Raw genomic sequence first — 25,975 nt, forward strand, 5'->3', positions numbered from 1 at the left:
ATAACAAGAGCTTTTGATTGGTTTAAGCAAAAACATTATACATATATATATATGTCATAGAAAATTATGATCTAAATTTTTCGATTTAAATTTTTCTCTTGTTTCATTTTTTTTATACAAACAGGTAACATAAAAAACTTAAACATAATATAATTAGCAATTAATCGCTTCATTTGCTTACATAGTTATTGTAAATTATTGTTGTTTTACTTTTATATCGTTCATCGTGATCCATGCTATAGAGTTCAATTAATATTTTAGAACAATACTTTAAATATTATATAAACCTTTATACATTTTAAATTACTTTTATAAGGATCCTTATACGCAACTTTGAACATTGCACTTGGTACTAACTTTACACTAAAAGACCTATGAAATTAGTTATCAACAAAAAAATCTATGACCCGTGAAGAACAATAATTTTGGATAAATGTATAAGCTATTTCAAAAAATTATATTGAAAAATATACATAATAATTGAAGAAATTATTATCACCAGAGACCTAGCCGTCTGCATTCACATTGCAAGAATTAATTAAAAAAGAATGCTAGTATTATAAATTAAGAAAAATCATAAAAACAGTGTGCGCGCGCGCTACATATTTATTTTAAAATCTTAATTACACTCCACATTTAAAAAAAAAATACCACATAAATTATATTTTTATTTAGGCCTTATTTGAAAAAATAATAAAAATGTAAATGAAACGGAACTCAACTTATAGATTAAAATCATTTAAGAGACCTCAAACTGAATTGTTCTGATGTTATAATTATTTTTCTTGTTCAATTTTAAATTAAAAAAATATGTAATATACATCTTAAATTAAAGCTCATAGGATATTACATCTCAAAAAAAATATTCAAAGTATTTTGTTGAAAAAAGTTGTGTAATTTCTCTCTCATAGTTAGTAGTGGGTGTAGAATCTCTTTCTTCTTGGCAGCCACCAGCACCGGAGTATAGAAAGAATTAGAAGGTGGTAGGGGTTGCGAAGTCAAATCAACCATTCCATTCCGGATTTAGGCTTTGGAATCGGTCTCGGTCTCGGGTGAGATCTTATCGATCTGGGTGAAAGACTACAGCGGGTGAAAGTTAGACACGTGCACTTGGCTTTCTGTCACTTTCCAACGTAACAAACATAATTTTGTAAAGGCAATATTTGTTTCGTGGGAAGTAGGAACTATTTTTCAATTTGTTTCATCGTTATTTACTATTTAAAAAAATCTGGATAATAAAAATTATTATTTAGTTTAAAAAAATTAGTTTGTTTTTTATTTTAAGAACTTGTAAAAACATAATATATATATATATATGTTATTATATTATTGGTTGATCATATCAAATTTAATTATTAATTTTTTAATTATTATATATTGTGATATATTTTTTTAAGTATATTATTTACAATTTAATTTAATTTAATTTTTATATTAATTTTGATATTTATTTTTTGAGCTTATTTTTTATCATTTCTTTATTTATTGAAGTTTTTATTTATCATATTTTTTTATTTAAAATAATTTATAAAATTTCATTATTTTTTATTTTTTAAAATATAAAATTTGATTTTTTTAATTTCTATTTATTTTATTTAAAATAATTTATAAAACTATAATTTTTTTAATTTTATTCTCCTTCAATATTTTTATCTATCAGATTGGTTATTTTCTTTTTATAAATTTAGGGGAAAAAATTAAAAAATTACTTTTCCATTTATTTTTTCATGAAATAATAAAATATTAAAAAAATATTTTTTAATTAATTTTTCATAACACTATAAAATATAAAAATAAAATAAATTTACTTTTCAAACAAAAAATCCACCTGGTATCTTTATTTAAAGGTCAGATAGATTTTCTTAATATTCTATTATCTCGTATTTAAATCAAAGGAGCAAGAGAATATTATTTTTTGTGAAAATTGACTAGAAAGATTTATAAAAATTAAAATTAAAAAAAAATTAGGATAATTGTGTTGATAGAGAGACCGTTGTCCTGTTTATGAAATTAAACCAGCAATTGTTGGATTTTAATTTTCATGTGTTATGAATGATTTGTTTTATTTATTTATTTATTTTTGTAAAAGAAAAACTAGCAACATTGGATTTCGAAATTAACGGTGGTGATTTTCCCTTAACTATACACGTTGGAGGCATCACTCTCAAGGCTTATATTTTCCATTAATATCAAAGCAATTACTTATATTTTCCATTTCAACATCGTTATATTTTCCCCCGTGCCATTCCATCTCACAGATTCTAGCCCTTCCATAGAACAAACTGCTCTGGCTAAAAACATTACACATAGCTTCTGCAAATCTTCATGAAGATTTGGTGCAAAAATACGAGACAAGGCTTAATTGACAAGACTACTGCCCTTGTGCTGTAATATATAACATGAGATAATTGCAATGGTCCTTCACCAAGGTAACGAAAAATATAAACAGACAGCACAGTTTCTTCAATCAAAACCCGTCACGGACTAAACATCAAACAGCTTGACTACATCACACCAATTACTCTTTCATGTCAGACCGAGAAATTGTTGATTCTTTCTCCTAAACCCTCGTAGCCCAGTTTCTCAAATCTCACAAGAAACCACTTATCGGAGCATTTTGTAGCATCAAGTCCAAAACGAATTAAACTGAGGTAAGCAATTTTGGCCTAAAATGGCAACAGCTGAATCAGGATTAATAACTTGTTTCAATTACAGATCCAATTTTTCAATTCCAGCCCATAGAAGATCTAAATTCCTAAGCAAAGGAAATCAATACAAACAAAATAGAAGACCCGATAAATCCTAACCCCCAAACCCATACAAAGTACGACCTTGCCTCTTAAGAGCATAGACAACATCCATGGCAGTGACAGTCTTTCTTCTAGCATGCTCTGTGTAGGTAACAGCATCACGAATCACATTCTCAAGGAAGATCTTCAAAACCCCTCTAGTTTCCTCGTAGATCAGCCCACTAATTCTCTTCACACCTCCTCTTCTTGCTAGCCTTCTAATTGCTGGCTTTGTGATTCCTTGGATGTTATCTCTCAACACCTTCCTGTGCCTCTTTGCACCTCCCTTTCCTAGCCCCTTCCCGCCCTTTCCTCTTCCCGACATCTTCGCAAACTTTCCTGTTTTCTCGGAAAATCTAACAGGGGAGAGCTTCTTCTATTTTTTTATGTGCTTGAATGGTGATTTGCATGGAGAGGTTTGGCAGGGTATTTATACGAGGCAGAGCTCTTCGGAAAAGGCATTTGTTTTGGCGGCAGAGCAGATTTGTGTTTTTGGTGGTTTAATATCCACCGCCGGTTGGTTATCATCTGACGGATGTTTTAACGAGGTTTAAGGATGCCTGAGATTGCCAGCATGGCTTCCTTCTAGCTGTAATATCCGTAGGATTATTCTATCCATGGTTTAATCCGCGTCAAGCGGGTGCTTTTGTAATAACCGTTTGTTAAATCGATCTAACGGATACGAAGATAAACAGGATATAGGATTGCCAGCGTGGAGTTTTGCCTCCTTAGATTATTTATTCAAGCATCTACTAGTGTAATTACGCTGTTTCTACTCTTTAACGAAGAACAATTTTAAAACTCACCCAGGATCGTTTAAGATAAGGTTTGAGTTATGAATTAAGATAGTTAATTTAGATATCTAAAATATAATTTAAATAAAAATTAAAATGCTATTATTTTTACAAAAAATAAAATATTTTTAATACAAAATCAAATAAGTTGTGGGTTAATTTAAATATTTAACTGAGTCTAATCATATAAATTCTCTTGTTTTTTAATCTATATCAATTTAGTTTTTGAGTTAATTTATTTTATCAATTCTATTTTTAAAATTATACAATAAAAAGAAAAGGAATAAAAATAAAAACTACATATTAATTTTTTTTTCAGATTCATAATGCATTTTATTTTACTATATATAATGCATAGTATAATGATAGTAAACTTTACTTTTTATTATTAATATGAGTATTTAGATTAGTTTAGGTGTATCTCAATTAATTTTATAAATTTTAAATTTAATAATTATATAAAATTTTAATTATTTTGAAAAAGTTCAAACTTGTGACTTTTTAATTAGTGATAAAATACCCTTAAACTTATAAGAAGTTGCCTGAATGAGTAATAATTTTTCTCTAAATTTAAAGATATCTATTTAAATATATATTAACAGATTTGATAATTTATAAATAGTTACTGTTTGGATCGATTTTAGGTGTTTGGATTGAGTTTAGGTGAAACTTGAAATGATAAAGTTTTAGAGAGATAGATATCAAAATTTATTTAAATCTGGGTGAATAAAAAACTATATTCCTACCATAGCTATACATAAAAATATTTAATTTAATTTAATTCATTATAAATTATTTTCCCTCTTCTTATATGCTGCCAGACAAATTAATGCTTGCTATTTTTAATATTTATAGTGTTGTGATTGGTTATTTATAAAAGAAATATACTCAAAAAAATTGAAGCCCGGACGTTAATTTAGCCAATATCTGTCTAGAATTTATAATATTGAGTATTCCTTGAAACTTGTTTAATTTCCAAGATTTGAGTAATTAGTATAATTTACTGTATAGTTTTTAAACTCGGTGGTTTAATGACCTGGTCCAAATTCAAGGTTATGAGGTTTGACCAAGTTATTTGATCATTCCAGATCAATTTTGGTTTTTTTATAAAGTAAACTACTTTGTTTTTGTTAAAAAAAATAATTAACAAATTATAACTGAATTTTTTATTAAAACTTATTGGGCTCAAATTTTTATCTTTTATTTTATTTTTTTAAACTCGACTAGATTTTTAGTTGAACATCCAAAAGTAACTAGATTTTAAAACTATGATTTATTGAAGACATGGAAGAGATTGCGAACTTCAGGTGATCACTTATATAAAAGTCATCTATCTAAGTTGCTTAATCACGTAATCATGTGTATGAAGCAGCAACCTTTTAATCAACGATTGCATAACTGTATATTTGGTGATGAGGTTGTATAGTATTTCTGCAACATTATTTTTTAATTATATATATATATATATATATATATATAGACACACACATCACGACTTCAAGATTACAAAAAATTATATAAAAAAATTAATTTGATGTTTTATCAAATTAAAAACAGTTTGAAAAATATTTTAAAAAACAAGTTAAATGGCATAAATATAGCTATAAACAATACAATCTAGGTTTATATTCTGCATATAAAATTACTTTATAGTAAGCTATTAAAATCTATTTGGTGGCGTGATGCATTGTAGTTGAAACCGAGTTTAGCTCCGACCACAGTTTTACAGAGGTTTGGTTAATCATCCTTAAAAGAAGAAAGCTTCACTAGAACATTCATGTTTATGCACTCTGGTAGAACTATTCAAGTGAAAATGTTGGAATGCCAAATTAAGATTGATAGCCGATGCTATGAAAATAACACATTTCACTGCACCTGGGTCCGAGCCCTGGCATGCATGTCTGTCACCCTTGCGGTGCCTTAAATACCTATTGGGTTTGCAGAGCATTCAGTGGGTCGTGGAGATTAGTCGTGGTGCGCGCAAGCTGGCCCGGACACCCCACATAAATAAAAAAAAATAAAAATAAAAAAATAACACATTCCATGATACTTGGAAAAATGAATGCACTGCACAAGCATGAAAAAACCTATTGGCATACAGGGAGTCGGTATTCTGTCTCGAGTAAAAATGGAAGAGTAAATTACTCAATAATTATAATTATAAATTGGAAAATTACAATAAGAACAATTCTTAGACAGATTCGAGGGAGTCCGGAACTCCTACCAGAAAGAATTCTAGATTATTGAAAATGTTCACATGACCTTCAAGTCAACCAAATTGTCCTAATACTTGACTTGTTGAAATTTATTCCTTAAACACAACAGAATATATCTCCAGGCTTGTATCCTATTAACCAATTTTATCGATCACATTTCTTGCAATCTTTTAGCCAGTTTATTCTTTCCCCAACGTCGCCGTATGCTTCGTAGCTGGGCTCCACCTTCATGGCCGTGATTGATGGTGACCACGGCCGGTTACACACCACCTGGTTCGTCCTCAACACCTTCAGGTACCGAAGTAGGGGGAGCTGAGGATTTTGCTGCTTCTTTCTGATAAATACAACACAGGAAGCAAAAAATAATGGTGAAAGATCTTAGTTGCATAAGAGGCGCAAAATTTCTGTACCCCTTGCAGGATTCTGCTTGATTTTGTCAGAAATTTAATTATATTGCTACATCATGCAACTTGTTTGTCGGTAATAAACATAAACTGATGAGGTCAGGGACTTACTTTGCTTTCCAAAAACCTGCTGAGGCCCTCGAGACTGGTTTTAGGATTTCTAATCTTCATTAGTTCACCAGCAACTTCAGCTGGGCTAACTTGAACTTCTGAAATAAGCTTTTCAATGCGAGGAAAAAGATCGTGGTTCCATATGTCCAAGTAATTGGCTGCAAGCTGCTTGAAGGTGGAGAATGTGCAATATGAAAGATTAATGTGCATGTCCATTCGGCCTGCTCTTAGTAAGGCAGGATCGATTCGATCTTTGTAGTTAGTAGTGAAAACTATAACCCTTTCATCTCCACAGCAGGACAACAGGCCATCAATGGCGTTGAGAAGTCCAGAGAGTGTCACAACCTTTTCCTGACAGGATCAAACATAGCTTCAGTTCTGAAGTACCATGTCGTCGGGTATCTAACCTTAACCAGGCGAAATTAAACATATACAAGTCTAACAGCAGATCTCCAGAGATTTGATACGTGATTTGACTAAATAAATAACAATATCTTGGACCTGAGTAGTTGAGAAAATACTTTTTATGTGGAATCGGAAAAGGAAACATAAAAGAATCCTACCTGAGACTTTCTAGGAGTTTTATCATGATCCGATGGATGATCCCCGGCTTGACGATTCTGAAGCTCAATCGAGCAGTCGATATCTTCAACCACGAGAATTGAACGATTGGACATGTGAAGCAACAAAAACTCCAGGGAAGAATCAGAACTGACAGCAGACAAGTTCAAGTTGTAGATGTCAAAATTAAGATGGTTGGCCATGGCTGCTATCAAGCTTGATTTCCCAGTTCCTGGAGGGCCATACAATAAATAGCCCCGTTTCCATACCTTACCAATCTTCCTGTAATAGTTCTTTCCTTTGATGAATCTATCAAGATCCTCTATAACTTTCTGTTTGAGGTTTCCATCCATTGCCAGCGTATTGAAAGTCATAGGGTGATCCAAGTTGATCCCCTTACAGCTCCATCCATCGCGTCCCCCGCGAGTAGTGTAGAACTTAACTACCCTGTTTTGATCCTTAATTTTCTTAGCCATTTCAATAATGTAAGGCAGATACTTGTTCCTGACCATACTCGCGTGTCGCTTATGAAAACGAAGTTCATACCATTTCAACTCATACTGGAGTGCTGGATTGAATTCACTGCAGTAAGACCACTTCATGTCCACACCATGGAAGGTGTCGACAATCTTGCAATTCCTGTCGAGGCCATACGCCAGTGCCTTGATGTTTTCGTTCTTGCCAACCGTGATTCGTTGTGGCACCGATGATGTAGAGAAAGCATTGCTGCCAAGGTATATCATCAAGGCATGAAAGAGATGGTTTTTTGATCCTTCATGCGAGTCGCTAATAACCATGGTGAGTTCTGAGGAAAAACGACTCGCTAATTCCTGCAAACAACTGCGTATTTCTTGCGGAACGAAATCATTGATGGAGCTACGTAGAATTGCAACAGAAGCTATCAGGGATAGACTTGACCCCATTTGCTCTTTTCTTGATCTTCTTTTTACTGCTTGCCAGCCCTTCTTCTTCTCTGTTTTTTGGTATCTGTTGTTAAGATCTTCGATGGTGCATTCCTATTTATAGAGGAAAGAAAGAGCTCAAGACGTCAATGTAAATGCAAAGACTAAGTCCAGAAAATGAAACCAGTTTTCCATGAACTTCCTGTGTAATCATGGGAAATTCTGCGCTGTGGATTAGGATAATACGGTTGCTGCTAGTGCACAGAAGGTTACTTGGAATTGCAAGGTAGATCAAGTCGCAAGTGATATTCTGATAGTACATATTACGTCCGAAAAGAAGCTTCAATTTGCTAGAAATTTGATTAATTCCTACATTCCTTTCCTTATTAAACTGGAAATCTGGAAAGGAGTGCATAAATTAATCGATCTAGGGGAGGCTTATCCAAAATAATAACTAGTAAACACTTACTAACTGATAACTTGTAGAAGAGGTTGCTTGTAAGAATTAGTCTAACAGAGTCAGTGTAGAGGCAAAGTGCTAGAAATTGTCTGGAAGCATTTGACGGGCCGCCGACTCCCCCAGTGATAAGATAACACTCGAAGCTTCAATGCTCAGGTATGGACTGACTTATAAATCAATTATGATTTTAAAAAATTAAAAATATCATTTTATTTTTTTCCAACAACATTATAGTGGGGAAAAAAAAAATTAGTCCGAGCTAAATTTTAGATTAATAAATCTCTAAGTTACCCACAAGATATTATAATACTACACTCCCAAAGCTTCAGAAAATCCCAAAAATTAAATGAGTTTTTCAAAAATAATTAAGAGATTATTCATTAACTATGAAATTTCAAATTATATATTTATATATGTGAAGTGTTTTTATCTTGACTTATTCATGTGCCACTTAGCATGAAATTCCCGACTATGTTACCATTACATTACAATCATGAAGAGTATCTCGGTGAGAAAAACACTTTGAATATATATATATATATTTTACTGTGCTCAAATAGAAGTACGCTTCTCCTCACGATTGTTAATTTCTAGGGGTAGGTAGGCCGTGAAAAATATAAATCTTGTATGTGTATGACACGTCACGATTTGACTAAGAAATAATTTGTTGTCGGTGACTCGGTATAAAAAAGTTGATCCAAAAATTCCTTTTTTTTAAAAAAAAAAAATTCCATCTTGTATAACAAATCTTATTTCGCCTCGAGGAAACCCAAAATTATGCATGTACCAGTTCCAACCAAGTAAACCGGAAAAAAAAAAAAAAAGGAAGGCGGATTTATTATGCATATATACGTATTTTACCATTTATTTAAATAATGTAATTATTATTTTATCCTTTAAAAGACCAATAGCATTAATGTTAGGGGTATTTAAATTTTTTTACATGACTACAAAGATTGACCATGGGTAAATGTACCTTTTGTGATTTTTAATACATAGTAAAACTATTTAATTATTCTCAAATTAAATTTTTTTTAAACAAATATAAAATGATTTTTTAAAAAAAAATAAGGTAAAAAAACAACTTTACTATTGAAATATATAAAAAAATATATGTTCAGGGCCTTTTGATCTTTTCACTACATGTTTTTTTTTGTTATTACTCTTTTCATGGAGAGAAATTTGATCTTTTTACATAGATCAAATGTTATTTTGATGGAAAAAGTTGTTGATGCATGTGAGGGAGGTGTTGTGAACTCTGGTTTGCAAGTGCGGTGTCGCCTATGGTAAAAAAATATTCTTTCATTGTGTCGGTGAAATTATCTCCATGTTTTCTTCCTATCGCTGTAGCATATGTCGATAATGATGAGCAATTTATTGCCTATGAGCTATTTTTTTCCCTCCTTTCTTTCATAAATTATAGTTTGATCTTTTTTATTATTGGTGTTTCAGCTTCAGTCCTTGTTTTTTTGATTTTCTTTTTGGTTTTTGCTCTTTTTATGAAAGTCTTATTTGTTATTAATTTCGCCTTTCAATCTTAATTCATGATGTATTATTTTTGGTGACTCAATTCTAATTCTTTTGATTTTGATTTTTTTTCTTGGTTCTTTTGTAAAGATTTCATTGGTTTTTAATTTTACTATTCGATCTAAATTCATTGTGTATCATTTTTTCTAATAAAATCTTTATTCTTTTTATATTTTTTGTCATTTTATTAGAGTTATTTGTATTTTTAATTTCACCCTCTAATTAAAAATTTAAAGTTGCCCTCATATTTACCTTTTATTTAGGTTTTTATCCTCATTATTTAATTATTATTTTTTGGTTTGGATCATTTTATGTCATTGATTTTTTTTAAATGTCATCTTTCATCATTTGATTTATTATGAATTGGTTTTGTGTTTTTTATGTACAATACTTTTAATTTAATAACTTTGATCATGATTTTAAAAAGGTTAATGCAGATTAAAATCCTTTTTCTTGTTTATTTATTTTCTGATTTCATAATTGAATATTTTTTTGTTTGAATATTGGATTAGCAGGCAATGGTGCTCTTCAGCAACCGCTACGCTTGAATTCAAGCTGGTCTGCTGGGGGTGTTGATGATCATGGAGTTCAGCAGAATTCTACTTGGCCTTTAGGTGGAAACCAGATTTCCGGACTTTCATATGCAAACTCTCCAAATCAACCTCCTCCTGCTCCAATTCCAAAAGGATGGCAAAATGGTGACTGGCTATGCAATTGTGGCTTCCATAATTACTCTTCCCGTGCGTAGGCATGATCATGCTCGCTGGGTATATTCTTAGATATTCACTTCCATTTTGGATCATAGCATCTTACATGATGCATTTGCAGTGCAATGCTTCCTCGCCACCAGGTATAGTTCAATTATTATTATTATTTTGTAGCAAAGAGCAATAGGAAACTCTGTGCTGCTTGTTGTTTGTTTGTCTATTATGATTGGAAGTAAAGCAGACATGTTTGGGAGTTTATGCTCCCTATCCCAGTTTTAGTACAGTATTAGCTCCAAATTGGCAAGCACCAGTGCAAATTCCACATCAATTAACCATGCCTGCACTGCTTGGAAAAGGGTAAATGTTGATTGGGTTGATCCTTCTACACAATACCCCGTTAGCTGACTACACAGAATAATGAGAAACTATATAAACTGGGAAAGGGCCATCCTTTGGTGCAATGATAGAACTCTTTTGATTCTAAGCGCTGAAGTGTATGTTTATTCTTGAGTGTGTGATCTATATATCACCTTCACGGTCTTGATTCTGTAAGATGCACCCTGGATCTGTATAAATGAAATTAAACAGAAAACTGATAAATTACTCTGTTGAGTAAGAGCTTGAAGGAAATGTGCTGCAAAATGATGAATCACTTGGAATATTGGAAGTTGAACTTGAAGACTAAATCTAGTGCTCTCTCTAACCTAACAGAGTGTGGATAAATATAGTAACTCCAAGTATCTGTACATGCACATATAGCATACACCATATTGTAACATGAGATTGATAAACGAATTTCTCAATTACATTGTAATACTTTCCGCTTTGCATAGCAGAGCCAAGCCATGGCGAAATGGAGATTGGATGTGCAAAAATTGCAACAATCATTACTACGCATCTCGAGCATGGTGCAACAGGTGAGCAACTAAAGTATTTTCTTAGCTCTACAGTATTAGTCTTTTGGGCAGAACTTGCTCAATTCATAGTTCTGTGTGTAATGCAGGTGTAAGACGCTAAGAGACATGGTTCCTTAGCCAGTCAATGTCTTATAGCTGTGAATTTCTAGAGGATCTAGAGTTTTGTAGCTTGCAATGCCCTTCGTTTGAGGTTCTGTTTCAGTTTTGTGCAACATCTGGTTTTAGAAAAATGCAAGTCGTATAGGCGTACATTAGGACATTAGGCACTAGAAATTAGCGGTGGTGATATTGAAGGACAAAGAACATATTCAAAGCTTGCTTGTTTTCATATGTGATCGATAGCAGTGAGAACATGCGTGCGTGTTGAGAGAGAAATAGAGGGAGAGAGAGTTCCATTCCATATTCAAAGCTTGTTTTCTTTTCTCAACTGGAGTAATAAAGTTTCATTTGTTGGCTTGAGCATTGGTTCTTATGGATTCTTTCCCTGTCCACTGCAATTATTTTGAAGTAACTTGTTAGCGATTGCTCCTGCCTTCTGCTTGCTTATTCGGGATTCATCCAGGGAAGGGATATAACTCAGCAACAGAGTGTCACCTTGACGTATTCAAGATGACGGAGACATTGCTTAAAGCTTCGAGACGAAGCATAAGCAACCTCATTGAAACTGGACGGAGTAGATTTATGCTTTGATAATGTAACAACTGATTGCATAATCGATTCATAGCAACAAAATCTCTATAAACCCGAGCAAAAAAGGCAGTCTCTTTTCATTCATCTTGGCTATGAACCCTTTGATATGAAGGAATAGAGGAGTGGTGTCCTCCTGGTAAAGATTAGGAGAAGGCCCTACAAACCGGGAAAGTATCCAACCTCCAATCATAATGAAAATGGAAGCATAAGCAAACTTGTTGAGCCACAACAGCATAACCTTCTCTCCAAAGTAAAGTTCAATATTCTTTTCAGAAAGGTTCTTATCTTCCCACTTCCTTCGAGCAGATGCTTGGGCCTTTACAGCTAGCTAGCAAAGTTCGTCGAAGTTATCCCTTTTATCTACTGTTGGTGTGTGTTTGGTGCAAGGCATCCGAGTCTCTTTTTGCGGGAAGACCCTATCATTTGATGCCATGAAAGTACCCTCATGCTGTTTGGTATTATGTTTTTAAAATATTTTAAAATTAATATATTTTTGATATTTTTAAATTATTTTAATGTGTTGATATTAAAAATAATTTTTAAAATTAAAAATATTTATATTAATATAAAAATATTTTAAAAAATAATCAGAAAATAACCATAATAATTAGACTCCCGTACAAACTATTTGATGGAAACCATTGATGCTTCATAATGTGTTACAGTCCTTTTTATTTAATTTTTTTTTTTTATATATGATCATATGGATATTCTTAAATTAAAAAAGAGAACCGAATCGAAACTATATATCTCATCCCGAAACTACCCCTCATAAACTCCCAATTTAACATTCCTACCCAGCACTCACCCGACCGACCAACCTTTTACTACCACCTCCCACACAATCCTTGTGTTTCAAGTCATCTCTCTCTGTCCCTCTCTGTCTGTTTGACTGTCTCTCCCCCCTCTCCATATTTTTTTCTCTCCGAGTCACCAGCTCAGTCAGGCATGACCGAACTCAATAATCCCGATAACGATGACCGCTTCCTTGTTCAATATCAACCGTCTGAACTTAAAATCGCTTCGGAATTTCTTTCCACTTGGCTCCCTTTCCTCTCTCGGGATCTCTGCCGTGACTGCACCGAAACTCTCTCCGATCGCATTCGCTCTCTCTCAGGTTACAACAACTTTTTTTTCCCGAACCTTTTTTTTATTGTTTTTGTTTATTATCTTAGCACCAGTTTTTTGAAATAATAAATATACTGTTAACTGATCAGTTGAATTATAGAAATTAGTTTTCTTTTTTTAATTTACAGTGTTGATAGTTAGAAAACTAGGGTTTCTTTTGTTTGATGTTAACTGTAACTGTTGCTATTTTATTTTATTTTGTTGAAGTTGAGGTTTGTTGTTGTTTGAATTTTTAACTGATTTGGAGCCTTTGGTTGTGGCGTGTTTGGTAGTTATTGTAGAGCTCAAAGGCGAAGATAAGAGTGGGGATTTTCCGAAAATGAATGATAAAGTGGAATTGTCCAACGGGAACCGCTGTTCTGATGTTAATTGTGAAAATAATTCCGTGGGAAGTTTGAAAGAGGAAGATGACACGAATTCGATAGTTAGTTGGAAAGATGGAACACCTGGGTCGTCTGAAACACCACCCATGTCGGAGGCTTCTACTAGTGGATTTCATAGTGAGAGGCACTTGGGGATGTCTTGGGCGGATATGGCACAGGATGATGAACTTGCAAAAGAAGAGAAGGAGCTAGAACAGCAGGAGTTGAATAAACGGGAAGTTAATGTGAATGATTCATCGGGTGATTTGAGGATAACAAAGGTTGTTGGGAAGCCTACTACATTAGCGTATGAGCAGAGCGAATACAATCGGTTTATGAATGTGAGGAGGAAGAAGGAGTTTATGTGTTATGAGAAGGTTAATGGGAAGCTTACTAATATTCTCCAGGGTCTTGAACTTCACATGGACATTTTCAGTACCGCGGAGCAGAAGAGGATTGTTGATCATGTGTATGCTCTTAAAGAGAAAGGGAAAAGGGGAGAGTTGAAAGGTTGGTTTCATAAAGCTTTTATCTTTCCCAGGCTATTCTATTTGATCTGTTGATAAGTTTTCCACTTAAGCCAATCAGAAATTCTTTTCTATGTGCTATGTTACATTTTTTGCTTAATTGCTCTGGCCACTGGTTTTATGTTCCTAAATAGCTGCAGTTCCTAGTATGTATGCACACTCATATTTATTCCATGCATGTCAATTTGTGTTAGTAAAAGCACAGTTGAAACTAGTGGTGTTCATGTTTTTCATCACTGTCAAAGAACACCATATAGCACACTAGCACCAATCATTAAATCCTACATTTTCCATGGTGACAATTGACTGAGAGATTTTGACTGTTTAAAGCATCTTCTTTTTGTGCTTCGTAGCTTCATATGCCAATAAATCTAAGCTTTCGTCATTTATTTGACACTTTTTGGTCCCTAAAACAATTGACTATGCTGTTCCTTTAAAAATAAAACATTGAAGTTATGAAAGTAGATTTCAACTTATTCGGTATTATCTATTTGAGCATTCCATATTATCTTCCCGTGCATGTTATAAATTGGTCGCACATTGTTGTTGACATGGTTTTGCACTTTCAGCTCAGTACTCATGGTGATTTGCAGACTGATGTCAAAACTCACCTTGAGTGTTGATTGGTAATCTTTTGGAATTTTATATTCCTCTTCTAATTCTATGGACCTGAGCACATCCATGGTAGACTCATTAGCTTTGAATAGTGCCTTAGCTGTTTTTCACATACAGTATATTGATCTGTTAGATGTGCTTTCATCAGTAGAGGTATGAATTTATGTCCAAGATTTTCTCTTTGCATCATCTGTGAGTTGAACTGGGTAAAACATTTCTCGGAAAATGTTCAATTATTTGATATATCATTGTTCATAACTGGGAGGGAATTTCTGAAATTTTCTCCCAGAACAAACGTATTCAGCTCCACAAAAGTGGATGAGGGGGAAAGGGCGTGCGACTCTTCAGTTTGGTTGTTGTTACAATCACGCAACAGTAAGTTCTGATCCCTTTGCTACATATCATCAACGTTCTGAATTATGGCAATTCAAAAATTTGAATTTCAAAACTGCACAAACGTTAAAACTTGAAATATTAACACTATGGTGGCAGGATAAAAATGGAAATCCGCCAGGCATTGTCCAGGATGAAATGGTAGATCCTATACCTGTCCTTTTTAAAGTGATCATCAGAAGGCTGGTCAGATGGCATGTTATCCCACCAACCTGTGTGCCGGACAGTTGTATTGTTAACATTTATGAAGAAGGGGACTGTATACCTCCTCACATTGATAACCATGATTTTGTTCGACCTTTCTGTACTGTCTCTTTTCTTAGCGAGTGCAACATGCTATTTGGATCACACTTAAAGATTGTGGGTGTGGGTGACTTTGATGGTCCAATCGCAATCCCTCTTCCTGTGGGGTATGTCTAACGTGCAATCCTTGACATCAATTCCTTCCTTTTATATCATTTTTTTTCTTTCTTCTTTTCCTGTCTAATATATTGTGCATGATCTTGTAATTATTGTCCTGATATTTGTTTGTACTCCACCTTTGTTGTCATGGAACCAAAATCTTAGTCATGTTTGTTTTCAGATCTGCTCTTGTCTTAAATGGAAATGGAGCAGACGTAGCTAAGCATTGTGTGCCTTCAGTTCATAAAAGGAGGTAGCGATTGAATCTTTTTGAATCTTCTTGAGCTGTTCTTATTGTATGGTGTTTATTTAATTTGACTCCTTTCCCACCTTGTATTTGTTATAGGATATCAATCACATTTAGAAAAATGGATGAAGCAAAACGACCTATAGGTTTTATTCCAGATCCTGGTTTGCAGGGAATTCAGCCATTGCCACAGGAACCGGATGAAACAAGGAGGTTAAATTCTCCTAAATCTGAGCCTTACATGAAAAGGCGGCCATTTAATAAAGAGGGTAAGATGGAAGGAAGGAGATCTGCAGAGAATGGTTCTCAATCAGAACCTGATTACTCAAGTCAGAGTCGACGACCGGCTGCATATCAGCGAAGGATCAAGGAAAATATAGGTAGAGCTGATGGATGAGGTCCAGCCTTCTGTTGCCTGAAGTGTACCTTTCAGATTTGGACATCCGAGATTTAATTGCTGGCATGTTTGAGTATTCTGTGGAAAGCGGATATGGAGGTTGAGGTTTATTTCAGTGTCAGAGAGTTCTGCTGAATATATTAATCTATACGTAGCAACACCTAATGCATTCTTCATTTGATTCTGATCAAAGCAAATATTTACATGGGTGTTTACGGTGGAATAGAGAGCAATATTGAGTCTGTTGTCTATTAGTGAATCCCAAGGTTTTAGACATTACTACAACAATTGTGTGGCTGGAATCCTTTGAAGATCTGGTTTTGGTTAAATCCCTGATCGGATTATCCGTATCTCGAAGCATGGCTCGGTATTTGAGTAATTGGATCAACTAGCTTGATGCTGCCTGCTTGTTTGTGAATTGTGACGGATTGCTGCTTTGTTGAGGTGCCGTTAAGCTGATTGGTGACAGAAGTACTCCACCACATCATAGCGCGAGATGGCATTATATTGTTTTCATATTCTACACTGGAAGTCTTGAGAGTAGTATTGTAATTGTTTTTCCTAGACCTGATTGGTGTCAACAAATTATTGATTTGCAAGTTTATTAATATTAGCTTTGGTGAATTCTGAGTTGAATGTCTTTTATACCTGTTCCGGTTACATGCTAGGTTGGCTTGCCGTCGGACCGCATTTAATAATAATGACGAAGACTAGCTTTACTATTTTCTTTGCCTAAAGAATCATTCTATATCATCCCTTTCTATTTCAACTGTCTTAATCTCAACCTTGGAGCGTCTAAGAAGTTATTATGACGTCATAACTCCTAATGTTAATTGTATTGATAATGAAATCTTATTAAATGCCATTATTATCCATCCTTTCCTTTCACTTTCTTGCTCCCAAAGCCCCCACAAGTGTGTTACAATATCCATGAAAACCTGCATAACCCAGCTCCAAACTAGTTTTTTACCCGTACTGTACTGTACTGTACTGTGCCACGTAACATTATGAAGGCACGATTTTGATGTATAATGGATAAAACACTTTTAAAATACAGAGGTGGTGATATACTGAATAATATTTTTAATATTTTCTTAAAAGCATAGAGACCATGATAAAAAAAATCGACTTAAAATAATTATATTTAATTCGTGATTTGGGATATAAGAATATAATAATTTTATGAAATTCAAAATAAAACAAATTAATAAACTTGTTTTTGATTAACCAAATATTAAAAAATAAAAATAAAAAAATCAACTAAAAAAAATCCAAAAATAACTCGAGCAAATCTAGATTAATAACTTGTGTTATGTTTTGTCCTGAATCAAATTGGCTTTAACACACACACAAAAAAGCCTAGACGATGACAATGTTTATAAAAAACAATATATAAAATTCAAGTCATTGACTTGATTAAATCCATTAAGTCAGGTTAACTTAATAATATAATTAAATAAATTAGCAAAGAATAAAAAAATAAAAAGACCCGAGATAATTCAAGTTATTTTTTAAATTAGTAAAAAATTCCTACAAAAAGTTAAAAAAATTACAAAGCTCAATCTCTAAATAAATTAAATATTGAAGAATAAAGTTAAAAAAAAACATAAGTTTAAGAAAAGAAAGGGAAAAAACAAATGCATTTTTGTTTCACGCTATGTCATGAGTCAAATTTTTTTTTTTGTCTAACCTTTAAAAACAATTTTAAAAAAATAAAGATGGTGATATATTGGACAATATTTTTTCAAAAAAATATTAAGCAAATAATTTAGTTTAATTAAAAAATTATTTTAAAAGAAGATAAATCTAACAAAAAATAACAAATAAAAAGAACCATGATAGCCTTGATGATTTTTAAAATAAGTGAAAAATTCTATCCAAGAAAAAAAAAATTACAGATTCTAATATTCAATCAAATTAAATGCTAAATGTTGAAATATAAGTTTTAAAATAGAGAGGAAAAAAAAAAACTTGGGTGTCTTTTAAACATATGTTAAGCTCTTAAATTTACAACCTTTTAAATTCTAGCATCAAAGTGAATTAAAAAGCTCAATTTTATAGTCAATGATGAAATAAAAAAAATATTAATTTAAAAAACTTGTCAATGCAAAAAAACAATAATAATAAAAAAAATAAGGATAAAATCTGATCTATAAATATAATTAATAAAGAGTATGAAATCATAAAAAAAATAATTTTAAAATACATCCTTAATAAAATCATTAGAAATAAAAAGAATGAAAACCAAATCTAAAATAAAAAAATAATAAAGGGTAAAAGTTTTTTAAAAAATTATTCTATATATCAACTCAAATAAACAAAATTACAATTAAAATAACAGGCACAAAATCCTAAAAAAAAACAAACCAAAAGGTTGATATGAAATGTTACAAGGCTAAGCATAAAAACAAGAAAAAAAAGGGAAATAAAAATAAAAATAAAAAGAAGAAGAAAGCCAACCACCATAAACCAGAAGTATTCTAGGAACACATGTTATCTATAAACGTAGTAACTACAGTGATGAACCAGAAAACACCAAGAAAGCTTATGTTTTTTAGCCTTTGTGAGCAACCACATATGCTTTTCAAAGACGATGGGGTGACTTCCTTGCACAAACTCGCTAACAATTATTTTTAATTAAATTACTGAATCGCTCTCAGACCTCAGACCACACGATTATTCCAATTAATTTAACTTTGTAAGAAATTGCGAAAAAGACCGAGTTACTTAAATAGTTTTAAAATGACAAATAAACATTGCAAAAAAGATTCTTTAATTACTTTTCAAGGCCAGTTCATTGGTTTTTTCAATAAAAGGAAAAAAATATTAATTTGTTATTATAATTCACAATAATAAAGTACATGATGTTAATTAAAGGAGGTATTAATTAAAGCAGTTGTTATGATATATATATATATATATATATATAGACAACTTATAACAACAAAGTTACGGGGGTGACCATTTTGGAAAATTTGAAAAAATTAGGTCTAAAGTGGGAGCTAGCTCAAACTATGAGTGTTAAATTGTTCTGTAATTTTTTTTCATTAGTTCCAAGATTATCACAATGAAACTTATTGATTTCGTATGTGTTTTATATTATGATTAAAATATTTTTTTAAAGTGTTGTTTTAATTGAAAATATATTAAAATAATATTTTTTTATGATTTTTTTAAAAATTTTTAATATTAGCATATTAACACTATTAAAAAATCTAAAACTAATAAATTTAATTGTTTTTGTAAAATGAGCACTTTATTATTTGTGGCTTATAGGTGTGAAATCCATTTCGTAATTGAAACTAAAATTATTATACATAGTCTAATCCTAGATATAAGTTGTGAGTGTGGTAATTAATTAGATTGATTTGAATCAATTTAAAATAATATTATTTTAAATTTTTATTTTTTAATTTAAATAAAATTTTGATAAAACTTATGAGTTAACCCACCAGATAAATCAAGTTTAACTAAAACAATTACCACTCAATTTAATTTAAAATACAATCCATGCCGAATCCCAAACCAACGAGTAACTAAATTAGCATGTAAAGTCAAGCAGGTTTAATTATAACATGGTTAAAACTAACTAGTTGGCCAAAAACGTGAAAGTGGTTCCAAAATAATCCATTCAAATATCGATCCCTGCTTCAAGCTCCTAACAAAAAGACCAGTACTTTGTGGTCCTACAAAAGATCCAATCTCTTTGGAACCATGAACCTGTCCACTTATATGTTTATAAACCATCCTATGATGCTGCAAAACTACACAGCGCAAGCATAAACAATATTCACTGAAGTTTTCGCATCCAAGGTTTTTGTTTGAACGTGAAATGCTTTTGCTTTTGTTCTTAGCATTTATCTTTTAATTAATGAATACATACAACTTAAAAAACGTGACAGAAATAGTAAAAGTTGTGGCTAGGGTTTGTTCTTTATATGTGCAGGTGGCCAATCCCTTTCTTAGAAATTAACGAGACAGAAAGCAAAAAAAAAAAGAGAAACGAGAGACTGCTAGCAGCTAGAAAGAGAGGTTAAGAGATATGAACTGATATTGTGATGTTATCTTTAGAGATATGGGAGGAGAAAATAAGAGCCAAAGAGATGATTACCCCGAAGAAAAGGAAGGGTACCCCTGCGGCTGGGCAATATCAATAATGCATTCCTTATGAGGTCAGCAGTTCATCAGCAGTTCAGGATGTTAGATAAGAGAGAGAGGGAGAGAGATGTGTTTTTTAGCCTTCCCTGCCAAATCCAAGCCTTAAAAAGATGATCATCAAGAAGAGAGAACGACACTGGCTATTATTTGGCTCCAAGAAACAAACACCAATGCCCACATCCCATTTCAGAGATTGCAGAATCCAAAATAAATGCATGATAAGGAGAGCCAAATCTCATGATGAAGTGTCAAAATCAAACAAATAGCTTCATCTTATGATGAAGTGTCAAACTCAAACAAATTCAAGGCTTTATTATTAAACCCAGATGACACAGGACGATCCACCTCCATGTCCGATGAGTATAAGACACCTTTGTTTTTGCTTGTTTTTACTGTGCAAAGATGTTTAATTTAATATATTTCTAAATAAAAAATAATTTGAAAAACAATTATTATCACAATATTAATTAAATTTGAAGAGAAAAGCAAAATTTAAAGTTAACATACTAATTTTACAAGTCAACTTGTAACATGGTAAAATACATGTATTAACTCAATTTTTTTATTAAATGACATATTTTATCCTTTTAAATTTCTTTTATTAACACATGCTCAACCCTTAACCCGGGTTTTACATTAAGTTGAATGGGTATAATAATTATAATTTAACATGATTTAAAGAGATTAAATACTACTGTACAATATTATACCTAAAAACTTAAAGACACAGGAGAGGTGATTGAAATAGTTCTTGATGTGCCGTGTAATGATGAGACTTTATCCAAATTTCGGAATTCTGGGCAGGAACAAGAAACGATAGTTTCCCACCAATTTTCTTTTACTGCTTCTCATACCTTTTTCAGGCTTGTATCATATGAGACAATGAGGATTTCAGAGAAAGGTAAAGGGTAAGAAGAAAAAAGAAGAAGTTAGATTTAGAATCTCTTGTAGTCCAATCTCTTGTAGTCCATATATATTTCTCGATAGTTCTGATAACCTGGTAGTAAATCATGCACTGAAGACAGAAGGAGTCCGTGCCTCTAAGTCGATCAACGGGCACAAAGAACTTGCATATGCAAAACCAACATGAACAGTGATTTTCTTTTTCCCAAGGAGGATCCGGTATGAATCTGATATTGTGAAGTAAAAACAAAAATACGTGCTCAGGGCCTCAGGCGACGGGACTGCTTGGTACTTGCTGCTGTGGGCAGGATAATAATCATTTCAATGCACCCTTTCGTAATGTATGCGTGGGGTGGAACTTGATTTCCCTGGTGAAAATGTGCCTCTTTCTCACAGATGACACACACTGCCTCATGCACTATGAATATCGATGCTAGGTTTCAGTTATTTTTGGAAAAGGAAACACAAGAAAGAATGATATAGCTCTTGATGATGGCCTATTTGCAAGCAAAAAATATTTTGAAAACCATTCAATATTGTATCTAAAAACACTCCTGAGACAGTAACCAAAACATCAATAATCTGGCTACATTTATTTCTGGGAGGCGTTGTGATTCGTGGTGCAAAGGAATGAATATATGGTGACAGTGAGATTGTTTTTGAACCCAATCGCCGACATTACTGCTTAACTTTGTCTTCTTAACTCTTCTTGTTGCTATATATTAATTTGATGTTATTGCTTGACCTATCTAGTCCACGTTCAAGTTCTAGGCCACGCAAGGGTAAAGACGTTGACAATGATTCAGAAAATTGTTTAGCTGTAATAAATGAAAGTGGCTCAATTTGCTAGTTCTCAATGGGATGGGAACAAACCAGCTGCTTCACTAAACAAATTGGTAACGTGGTTCTATGCCAGAATCAAAACGATTTAAAATATATATTATTTAATTTGAGGCATAGAAAATATATATTTCTAAGGTTTTATTTTGGTACTTTATGAAAATAAATAAATTATATATATTATATTATATAAATCTAGATATTATTTACTTGCGTACGTAAAAAAAAATCATTTATACATATATTAAGAATTGAATTCTTTTTAAGTTTAGGGTCCGAAAAATTAATTAAGAAGTATATAAATTAACTCAAATACACGTGTTAATAAAAAAAAATTGAACCCTTCTCAATTATTTGACAACTTAACAATTTAACACTTTTAATCTGATAAATTCTTCGTTTCTAAAAAACAACAATATTGGTAACATTAAGAAGTAACTTTATTTATTTATTTTTGATAAATCCTACTCCTTATAATGCTTACAAAAATACTTAGGAAGAGGGGTTTGAAGAAAATATTATCAGGGAGCAAGAGATGAAAGGATCGGCCGGGGATATATCTGCAACATGGTTTTTATTTATTTTTGATAAATTCTAGTACTCCTCATGTTTCCAACTAAAAGAGAAATTATACGAGCAAAGGTCATGGTTATGTTCCAACTATTGCCTTAATTAGAACATCTTGCCGATCGAGGACAGTGAAGTCAGGTTCAGTACTATTTGCAGTTTCCAAGCTTCTTCTCTTTATTAATTGCATGTCTAGACACTCACTATCACCATGATCAGGCTGTACTTTGCCAAATCAGAGCTTGCTTTTACTTGAACAATATTAGTATATAACACAGCGGTCCCCTTGCTAGTCCCCAAGTCGTAAATTAACCAGTTAAGATGCTTACTTGAATTCCTGGGATTCTTGCAGTGGATATTGTAATCTTAAGATATATATAGGTAATAAAGCAAAAACATGTAGAAGCACTAGTTATTGCAGGGATGGGTGGCATATATAAAGATAGATCCTCGTAGCTAGGCCAAGACATGATAAACACTACCTCTGATCTTCTTTTATATATATATATATATGGCCATGCATTTTTTTATTTTCGTTTGCTTTGCTTCTACCCCCAGCAGGATTTAACTTGGTTTTGCCCATGATAGTGTCACTAGACATGAACACACTACATCGTGTTGTGACATTCATTCATTCATTCAGAAGCATCATTCACTCCTTCCTTACTTTCTAATTTCTTTCTTTCCAATATATCACTAGCTTGCTCCATATGTGCCTCAATTTTCTACATTTTAAAGTCTCTCTCAAGGAAACTGAATGACTAGTTTTAATTATATCATAGCCTTTTGATCCAAGTTATTCCACTGATACCCTCCCTTTCTAAGCTCTCATTTGTCCCTTTTCTTCTTATGGAGACTTCACTGTCAACTTCAGTCCTTCTCTATCAGATATTTCTCTGATATATATCCTCCCCTTCCATCTCATGTGCCTTTTATATATATACAACTCTCTTAGACTGGTCCTTTTTTATACACCATAAGGTCATATAACCCCTAGACTCTAATTAGCTATTTCATGCACAAGCCTGATCTCGCCCACACACCATGCTACCCCACCTCTTACTTTTCTTACAACTAATTAATCCTCTATTCTAGATATTTTGTTCTCTTCCCTTTGTTTTGTTCTGGCTTCTCAATCCATCATGGAACCTCACCAACAACAACCAAACGAGGATAATAACAGTGGCGCCAAAGGGAGCTTTCTTTGCAGGCAAACTAGTACAAGGTGGAATCCCACAACTGACCAGATAAGAATATTGAAGGAACTGTACTACATCAAAGGTGTGAGGTCCCCAAATGGAGCTGAGATTCAGCAGATCTCTGCTAGGCTTAGAAAGTACGGCAAGATTGAAGGCAAGAATGTATTTTATTGGTTTCAGAACCATAAAGCTCGTGAGAGGCAAAAGAAAAGACTCACCAATGAAGTCCCCATGCAACAAAGAACTGCCTGGAAACCTGAAGATTATTACTCTTACAAGTACTCCAACAGTAATAATAGTCCTGGTTGTTATTTCCCTCTCTAACTTGATTCCTTCTTTTCCAGTGCTATCATGGCTAGCTAGACTTGATCGAGTTTTTGTTTATTTTATGCGTCTTGTGTTGACAATTTTGCAGGGTTTTCTTCGGCTTCTTCATCTGTAAATACCGGTGTGGTTACTGTTGGGCAGGCAGATAACCATGGATATGGATCGGTAACCATGCAGGAGAAGAATTCTTGGGTAAGAAATAATGACTCAGAAAATGTCAGTGACTTATGCCTTTGATAAGATCTTCTTGATGATGCTGAAGTTGGTGTAATCTAATATGCTTTTGCTGTTAGGCATTAAAGTAGAAAGAAATCAACATAAAAGTTACACCCTTGTGGAATACTAATGCTGTGTGAATTTTCATTTACCTTTTTACCGACATCAACTGATCAGATCTTGCCTTAATACTCCCATCACAAAGGCAGAGGTACAATGGAGATTTACAGCCTTAAAAAGTTTCTTGGCAATATCTATAGTTAAGGCAGAACCTTTTCTGGTTTCCTTGGAATTATAAATTTGAACAAAACAGCTTCTTCTTTTTCTGAATTAAGCCTGCCATTTTACTTTCCTGTAAACAGGATACGGGGCAGAAAAGGTCTAAAAAACTCTTTTGTTTGCTTCATCAGGACTGTTCAGCACCAGCTGGTGGTAGCAATGGTGCTGGTAGTGGATCCATGAGCAATATTAACTATGGATCAGGGGTTGACATTAACCCTCACAGTTCATCCTATGCTGTATTTGGTCAAGAACAAGAAGCAGCTGCAAAGATTGAGACTCTTCCTCTATTTCCCATGCTTGGTGAGGACATCAGTAGCTCTTTCGACATCAACAATACTAACCCGGACTTTTATTACAGTAGCGGCTGTGGCTATGGTGATTATGGCAATGACACTACTGCCCGTACTTCCCTGGACCTTAGTCTCTACTCCTACAATGGCCAACCACAAGATTATTAATGTTTGTGAATATTATCCCTCTTAATTAGTTTGCTACCTTGAGTAATTCTAGTCTTGTTGTGATATTCCTCTTAGGTACGAGTACCGCTACTGATTAAGTAGTGCTATTTTATGTGCTTCTTAAGGTACTGTCTTCTTGCTAGACACTTGTTTATTGAAAATTCCAAGTAGTTGTGAGCTTAACACCTGCCACGCAAAGGATTTAAGTACACTTTTATTAAACTCGGACCATCTCGGTGGGATAACCTAAAGTCTTGATCGGTTTAGGTTCACCAAAAAATAGAGAAATTTGATCTGGTATAACCAAATTAAAAATTTAGATTGACCAATTTAACTTCGTCTTTTTTAACATGTAGTTTTCATAATTTTTTTTAAAATAAATTAATTTATTCAACTTGTTACCCGATCAAATCTTTATCCTGAGTCGAGACATGCTTAATTAGTAGATAATTATGGTACTTTTTTTATTTGTTAAATAATGTGTTTGTTATGGTAATTTACACTACTATAAAATTAACAAGAATAAATAGAAGTACCAGTAAAAGAAATTTTGTTAATAGATTATGGTGAATTTTATTAACAGATTAGTCGTTTGTTATGTTAAAAGAAATTTTGTTAATAAATTATGGTGAATTTTATTAACAGATTAGTCGTTTGTTATGTTAAAAGAAATTTTGTTAATAAATTATGGTGAATTTTATTAACAGATTAGTCGTTTGTTATGTTAAAAGAAATTTTGTTAATAAATTATGGTGAATTTTATTAACAGATTAGTCGTTTGTTATGTTAAAAGAAATTTTGTTAATAAATTATGGTGAATTTTATTAACAGATTAGTCGTTTGTTATGTTAAAAGAAATTTTTTTAATAAATTATG

General features: G+C 32.8%; 4 protein-coding genes and 2 long non-coding RNA genes across 6 annotated transcripts; 4 read left to right on the plus strand and 2 right to left on the minus strand.

The window, feature by feature from the left end:
• Window positions 1–2,412: 2,412 nt before the first annotated feature.
• On the minus strand, window positions 2,413–3,218 carry LOC105126705 (histone H4). Its single transcript, XM_011027653.1, has one exon. It carries the CDS (start codon window positions 3,112–3,114, stop codon window positions 2,803–2,805), a length of 312 nt encoding a protein of 103 aa, XP_011025955.1. The 5' UTR covers window positions 3,115–3,218; the 3' UTR covers window positions 2,413–2,802.
• Window positions 3,219–5,724: 2,506 nt separating this feature from the next.
• LOC105126706 (probable mitochondrial chaperone BCS1-A) lies at window positions 5,725–7,994 on the minus strand. The gene is made up of 3 exons (XM_011027654.1): window positions 6,878–7,994; window positions 6,315–6,665; window positions 5,725–6,133 (listed from the first exon to the last, which is right to left on the minus strand). The coding sequence occupies exons 1-3, from the start codon at window positions 7,796–7,798 to the stop codon at window positions 6,059–6,061; spliced, it is 1,347 nt and encodes a 448-aa protein (XP_011025956.1). The 5' UTR covers window positions 7,799–7,994; the 3' UTR covers window positions 5,725–6,058.
• A 2,241-nt stretch (window positions 7,995–10,235) lies between these two features.
• On the plus strand, window positions 10,236–10,749 carry LOC105126707 (uncharacterized). The gene is made up of 2 exons (XR_842470.1): window positions 10,236–10,512; window positions 10,646–10,749. It is a non-coding gene; the product is annotated as an uncharacterized LOC105126707 (long non-coding RNA).
• Window positions 10,750–11,101: 352 nt separating this feature from the next.
• On the plus strand, window positions 11,102–11,847 carry LOC105126708 (uncharacterized). Its single transcript, XR_842471.1, has 2 exons — window positions 11,102–11,388; window positions 11,475–11,847. It is a non-coding gene; the product is annotated as an uncharacterized LOC105126708 (long non-coding RNA).
• A 1,074-nt stretch (window positions 11,848–12,921) lies between these two features.
• Window positions 12,922–16,785, plus strand: LOC105126709 (uncharacterized). The gene is made up of 6 exons (XM_011027656.1): window positions 12,922–13,195; window positions 13,479–14,078; window positions 15,000–15,085; window positions 15,203–15,513; window positions 15,687–15,758; window positions 15,852–16,785. The coding sequence occupies exons 1-6, from the start codon at window positions 13,027–13,029 to the stop codon at window positions 16,147–16,149; spliced, it is 1,536 nt and encodes a 511-aa protein (XP_011025958.1). The 5' UTR covers window positions 12,922–13,026; the 3' UTR covers window positions 16,150–16,785.
• A 6,917-nt stretch (window positions 16,786–23,702) lies between these two features.
• LOC105126710 (protein WUSCHEL-like) lies at window positions 23,703–25,099 on the plus strand. The gene is made up of 3 exons (XM_011027657.1): window positions 23,703–24,105; window positions 24,232–24,335; window positions 24,770–25,099. Exons 1-3 carry the CDS (start codon window positions 23,760–23,762, stop codon window positions 25,097–25,099), a joined length of 780 nt encoding a protein of 259 aa, XP_011025959.1. The 5' UTR covers window positions 23,703–23,759.
• The last annotated feature ends 876 nt before the right edge of the window (window positions 25,100–25,975 follow it).

The sequence above is a fragment of the Populus euphratica genome, unplaced genomic scaffold (assembly GCF_000495115.2).
Source record: "Populus euphratica unplaced genomic scaffold, PopEup_1.0 scaffold41.1, whole genome shotgun sequence".
Classification (NCBI taxonomy): domain Eukaryota; kingdom Viridiplantae; phylum Streptophyta; class Magnoliopsida; order Malpighiales; family Salicaceae; genus Populus; species Populus euphratica.